The sequence below is a fragment of the Sinocyclocheilus anshuiensis genome, unplaced genomic scaffold, assembly GCF_001515605.1.
Source record: "Sinocyclocheilus anshuiensis isolate Anshui unplaced genomic scaffold, SAMN03320099.WGS_v1.1 scaffold1146, whole genome shotgun sequence".
Taxonomy (NCBI): domain Eukaryota; kingdom Metazoa; phylum Chordata; class Actinopteri; order Cypriniformes; family Cyprinidae; genus Sinocyclocheilus; species Sinocyclocheilus anshuiensis.
In genome coordinates this window covers 479513-486086 of record NW_015539920.1, presented here as the reverse complement: position 1 = coordinate 486086, position 6574 = coordinate 479513, and the positions used below count along the sequence as shown (strand labels likewise).

The 6574-nt window shown below is 36.9% G+C and overlaps 1 protein-coding gene across 1 annotated transcript; it reads right to left on the bottom strand.

Moving 5' to 3' along the window:
- Positions 1-696: 696 nt before the first annotated feature.
- On the bottom strand, positions 697-4777 carry LOC107686523 (sialic acid-binding Ig-like lectin 8). Its single transcript, XM_016483559.1, has 8 exons — positions 4567-4777; positions 3804-4229; positions 3177-3467; positions 2722-2979; positions 2353-2505; positions 1912-2029; positions 1728-1779; positions 697-1240 (listed from the first exon to the last, which is right to left on the bottom strand). The coding sequence occupies exons 1-8, from the start codon at positions 4706-4708 to the stop codon at positions 878-880; spliced, it is 1803 nt and encodes a 600-aa protein (XP_016339045.1). The 5' UTR covers positions 4709-4777; the 3' UTR covers positions 697-877.
- Between the last annotated feature and the right edge of the window lie 1797 nt (positions 4778-6574).

Here is a 6574-nt window from a genome sequence, read left to right as displayed (position 1 = left end):
GTATAAGTACCAAAAACCATCTCAATATATTTTTACAGCTCCTTTCTCAGGAGCTCTGCTGAGAACAGGTCGATTTTGGCCTGTCTAATTAATATTCATGAGTCTCTCTTCTGAATTGGCCTGCCAACCACAGGTAACCAGGGTCAGCCGACGTCACGGCGCTAGCTGGAGGCAGCAAAACAAAGGAGAAACTGGAGGCGGCCCATTCAAACCAGCGCAGATTCGGCTACATAAGGAGCTTAAAATATCATCTTGTTGTGATGTTGGGTGCCAGAATCGACGTAATATAGCCTCAAATTAGAAATTTGATCGCATATCTGCTGCCACTGCCAGACAAAAAAAATGACGACAGCTGTGGTTAAACGCGATAATACGAGCAGACTGGACAGAAACGATCTCAAAAATGCTCGCATTTGCAGCATACACTTCATATCAGAAAAGGATCTATAAAGTATTGTCTTTTGTTGTTATGGGTGCATCTACAGATTTCTTGCCATATGTTTCTTGCATCTCACGACTATGTCGTGTATGAAATAATGACACTGACACTGCCGTCGAGCTAGGTGGGCGTGGCTTCAGCAACCAACTCCCGCCTTTTTGCCCATTTTTGATTATCCGGGAGTGACGCGCTGCCAAGATGGCGACGGCCCGCTCCGCCCACTTTGAGCTTCAAAACCACTCTTCAGAAAACTACGGGTGACGTCACGGACACTACGTCCATGTTTTTATACAGTCTATGGTTGCAATCACCAACTATTAATGCTAGACACATAAAAGCTCAAAAATAATACATTCTTCTTAAGCATCTGAACTTAATATATAAACATTATCTTAAAAATTGTAATATTGTTGGGTGTAGTTAAGACTCTGTAGTTCCTTAACTTTTCAGCTCCTGTGAGTTAGAATAAAGTTCCTCATCTCCATCCATCTGGTTGGATGTTTCAATCTGGTCATCTCCATCCTGAAGGACTTCCCTTTCCTTCCCATCTCCTCTCCTGTCCCTCTTGATCTCAGCGTAGTCTGTGTCTGTAGGTTCCATCTCTCCCTCCTCAGGCACTCTGTCCTTTAGAAGGGAATAGTCGATGCTGGCATAGTCGACCTCTCCTGCTTCCATCCCGACTGCTTCGTCTACCTCTGCTCTGTCTGTCGGTTCAGCCGTGTTTGGGTTCCCTCCATTAAGCTGTCCACTAAGAGGTGTTTGCTCATTGGTTCCAGTCTGAGCTCCATCTGTCTGCACCATCTGGTGCATACAAAATATATCTTTATTCTTTTGACATTCATTTATGGCAGAGAAGTCATTAGAGGATTCTGTCAAGTGTAATTTTTGAATATTCTATGTTTTGCGTCATTCACATATGTTTTACTTTATTTCAATTACTATTGTATACATAATTGTGAGCCCCATCATTGATGTTAAATCTTGTGTGACATGTCATCAAATATAAATGTATATCAACTATTTTTATGGCACTGGCTTTTGAGAAACAAAAAAATCAAACGTGTTACGAATGATATTAGGTTGAGTAAACAATGACATTCATAAAAGATGGGTAAAGTAATGCAATCCTCCAAAGTGACATTTTGACACAACAGCCTGAGATGTTTCCGTATGAGAGTGTGTTGAAACTAAAAGTGATAGTTAAACTTTACAAAATGTAAATATTATACTATATACACATATCGGTTCCTATATTCATATTCAATAATGCTTATTGATTCTGTTTTACCTCCAAATCGACTTCGGTGTCCGGATTTGCAGTTGGCACTTTGTGTTTGCCTCTGTTAAGAAAAGATTTTCAGCTGATGAGACATGGAGCAAACATATAAACGCTATAAACTATAAGGACAAATGTGGTTTGATCAAGTTTTATGCACCATTTAGGGGAAGAAGGAAGTACATGATAGGCCTACCTGTGGCAAGACACCCAACAACACAAAGCCATTGAGAAGATGAGCGCCGAACACACCATTCCCACCACAAATGTGAGTATCGTTGAGACGTTCAAATTCTTAATGAAATCTTCTATACCTTGAATTTACAAAGAATTGTTAGTAATATCTATAAACGTATATAGAAAATACCTGTTGTTCAGAGATGGGAGTATCAGATTTGTCCAAGTAGGACATGTTTCTGAAATATTTTGTCTTGGAACAACATTTAACACAATGTCTAATCATAAATTGCTTTTAAAATCAGAGAAAAGTGATAGTTTAATAAGAATTTTGTTCAGTCCTCAATGCCCAGCCCTGGTCCTAAACTTAACCATGTCCCAAACCTGCTCCTAATATCTGATTGGTTGAAAGTAATGTTGTTCTAGAACCCGCAAAGATGTCAAACAAGGAAAATGCCCTAATTGGCAAAATCATAATTGCCCTGAAATAAACATACATTGTCTGCAGTATGTAAATTCTCAGTATTACCTGTAGATTTTGTGGTGTTGTTCAGTGGCATGTTTTTACTTCCAGGACTGAAGGACTTGTTTACTTTCAATTCATTTGTATCACCTAGCATGTGATGAATTTGATATTATAATTAGTAAAGACATGTTTTGGCTCTGCAAAGACGCAATGAACTTCCCAAATGTTTGAAGGATCTGTGTGTCGCAATTCAATATTTCAACAGTTGCCGACACATACATTTTCATTTCGTAATTTGTAATGTTGTAAGACTGTGACATTGTTACGTTATAAACATTTCATATGGAATCTGGTTCTACTTACGAATGACATCAATAGTGATGGATGCATTCAATGTCTTGTTCCTATATGTCCTCATGCAGCTGTAAACCCCAGCATGCTGCTTTCTCACATTGGCAGTGAGATATTTTGTAGATGTTTGGTTCATGAATATATTTGTGATTCCACTGAAACTCCATACAGGATCAGATGATGGTGGGTGACTCTCAACAGTGCAGCTCAGGCTGAGAGTGTCACCTTCCGTCACTTTGTCATTACCCAGAATTTGAAGACTCTTTACATCTGAAAATGAGGAATTTCATTGTTTTTGACACCATATTGACTGCAGTAAATACTTTTAAATTCTACTTTTTGAATATCCCAGAAGAGTAGACGATGGAAGTCTTCTAAACTGAACATTTTGCTGCATTTCTGAATTTTACTTTATGTATTGGTCTAGTAGTAGTTCTAGTAGTTAAAATGTAAATTTGTAAACTCACACATGACTTTGAGGGTCCTACTTGTATTAATGTTTTTGCTTCCGTAGCTCACTTCACATGCTACAGTGGCATTGTGCAGGTCAGAGGTTGGAGTTAAGGTCAACGTTGAGAGGTAAAGGCTTTTGGAGATGGTCAGAATGATGTTATCCTTTAGATCAGTGATGTTTTCCCCTCTTGTCTTGATCCACCATGTTATTTCAGGAGGAGTTTCAGGACAAGGAAAAGGAGCTGAACATGTCAGATTGGCCTCCTGTCCTTCACTGAGAAGAGGAACCTCCATTTTAGGCTCATCTGCAAATAGAGGTACACAACAAATGTTATACATTGCCAACATTTACCAAAGTCTAAATAATTAATTGAGTCATTCTTTGAGTACAGATTCATATTATACAAATTAATTGCGTATTGTACTGAGACGAAGAAAAAAACGGCTCATAACAATCTAGCACATCCATATGTTAAAGTTGCTTTAAGAAATTATGTCCTAACATTTAACATTATGAAATCATTAAAACATCAGAAGTGTGCAGTGTGAGCTCTGAAATACAATAGAGAACTGAAAGAGAGCATCAGACTAGACAAAAACGTAGGACCTGTTTAACATTGCCAAACATAAGTAAGCGTTACCTTGGATGGTGATCTTAACTGTGAGGTTATATGTGTTTCGACCAGACTCCTCCAGTCTGAGCACATATTCTTTTTTATCTTCTGCTCTTATGTTTTTCACGATGATGCTGCAGTTGTTTTTGGTCAGATCAGGTTCAAGCATCTCAATCCGTCCTGATTTAATTTCTTTCTTTTCCACTTTACTCCCTTTCACTCTTTCTTCTTTCACATTTCTTAAGTTGAATATTTCATTCTTACAGTTACCTTTTTTATTACACTCATTCCACTGAACATTAATAGGTTTTGCTTCATCTGGAATGTTTCCCTCTCTTGTCTTGATCCTCCATGTTATTTCAGGAGGAGTTTCAGGACAAGGAAAAGGAGCTGAACATGTCAGATTGGCCTCCTGTCCTTCACTGAGAAGAGGAACCTCCATTTTAGGCTCATCTGCAAATAGAGGTACACAACAAATGTTATACATTGCCAACATTTACCAAAGTCTAAATAATTAATTGAGTCATTCTTTGAGTACAGATTCATATTATACAAATTAATTGCGTATTGTACTGAGACGAAGAAAAAAAACGGCTCATAACAATCTAGCACATCCATATGTTAAAGTTGCTTTAAGAAATGATGTCCTAACATTTAACATTATGAAATCATTAAAACATCAGAAGTGTGCAGTGTGAGCTCTGAAATACAATAGAGAACTGAAAGAGAACATCAGACTAGACAAAAACGTAGGACCTGTTTAACATTGCCAAACATAAGTAAGCGTTACCTTGGATGGTGATCTTAACTGTGAGGTTATATGTGTTTCGACCAGACTCCTCCAGTCTGAGCACATATTCTTTTTTATCTTCTGCTCTTATGTTTTTCACGATGATGCTGCAGTTGTTTTTGGTCAGATCAGGTTCAAGCATCTCAATCCGTCCTGATTTAATTTCTTTCTTTTCCACTTTACTCCCTTTCACTCTTTCTTCTTTCACATTTCTTAAGTTTAATATTTCATTCTTACAGTTACCTTTTTTATTACACTCATTCCACTGAACATTAATAGGTTTTGCTTCATCTGGATAAGTGAAGGTACATGAAATGAGAGCACATAATCCTGCAACTGCAGTAACTTCTGGTGGATTGAAGGTGATGTTCCAGTCATTGTTTTCTTGGCCTTGAATAAAACAAGCACTTTTTTAAGCATTTTTAATAGAATCTACTTTTTAACATTTTTAATATAAATATTTTAAGTTAAATGTAAAACAACAGAAACACAATATAAGATGTATACCTGTACACAACATATTTAATATCAAAATAAAGAGGATTGTACATCTTGAGATGATCTGCATTTTAAATGTGTTCCACAAATCTGCACAGAAAAAAAAGAAAAAAACTTTACTTTAGCATTTAGCATTTGTAAACAAACTATACATTGCCTGCTATAGGACATATGGATATGGCACTAAAGAGAGAGAGCTTCTTACCGTTTTCTCAAGTCAACCCCTCCACAATGTTCTCAGAAGCTTTAGTTTTCGAACTGCAGAAGCAGCACACAAGTAACAATGTATAAAATGCATCCTTCCTCTTGTCATGTTACTTCCTCTTTAAAATGCCTTGTAAATGAGTTTGCACAAGCATGCGGCTGGGGTTTTTTTTGTATTTTAAAAATCAATATACATAGCGTGTATAATGTATAATAATGCAATTATAAAACGGATAGTTCTGGTCCTTGATTCTGATTGGCTGAGCCATGTTCGAAGCTGTTGTAAATTACTCTACAAACATGCCCCTTAGCTCTTATACATTCACTGTAAACCACGGCTTCTTGGGGCTTATTGCTTTAGTAAAGTCTTTACTGAGCTTTATTTACACATTTTGTACATTTAATTCTTTGCACTTTAAAATTAATTTATTAATTTCTGTTCAGTAGTCCCTATGACAGTTTCATTGTGTTGCTTTTAAATAAATGATAAAAAGCAGTTGTAAACATTTTATAAAATACATACACTCATCTCTGTACCAATGAAATGTTCAACACTTTGTTTTACACAAATTATATGTAATATCTAATTAAATTTATTTGCACTGCAAAGTTTTCCTCGACTTCTTGTGATTTCAGGGCACGTGTGGATTTAGTGTGTGTTAAGGGCACTGAGCTTTGCCATTTTTCAGACCTGTCTTGCGCACTTGCTTCCTGTCACGTGCACGCACTCTCAAGTGGCCAAGACCACTAGTGCAGGTATTGGGACAGGTGACAGGCCCTTTGTAGTGGAAATGCCATCCGTCCTAAATGCCCTGTGGAACGCAGTGAAGCTCCGCCCACTCACCTCATGATACTGGTCATCAGCATCAAATGAAATGTAATGGTCCTTTTCATTAAACAATTTAAAGGGTGAATAAAGAACAAAGAAAAAATGGAGAATTAACTACAATTTATTATAAAGTAATGCATTTGAAAATCTTTATTTTACTAAAAGGCTTCCAGGAATGTCAAGTTACCACATTTATTAAATTAATTCACAATATGCACACATTCAGCTTCATCTTAATCTTATACCTAATGTGCCTAATATGCTACTCGTATTTATCAAATGAAAACCCATACATTTCGATGTTCTGCACAGCTTCTCATGCGCATGGACTGTACAGTACATCTGAGTGGTCTAAAATTCTCTTTAGTCCTACTAACATCCTCTAAAACACAGAAAGGATGAAATTTGAACACTTTGAATTAATTCACACTGTTTATTTGTAAAAGAACATCTGACCGAGAAGAAAAATTCAGGAAT

Excerpts from the sequence above, each read along its gene's own strand:
- LOC107686523 (XM_016483559.1), bottom strand. The coding sequence starts at position 4,708 with ATGCTTGAACCTGATCTGACCAAAAACAACTGCAGCATCATCGTGAAA. Across the intron at positions 4,230-4,566 it reads AGTTAAGATCACCATCCAAG|ATGAGCCTAAAATGGAGGTT; the intron begins GTAACGCTTACT and ends CTCTATTTGCAG. Across the intron at positions 3,468-3,803 it reads AGTTAAGATCACCATCCAAG|ATGAGCCTAAAATGGAGGTT; the intron begins GTAACGCTTACT and ends CTCTATTTGCAG.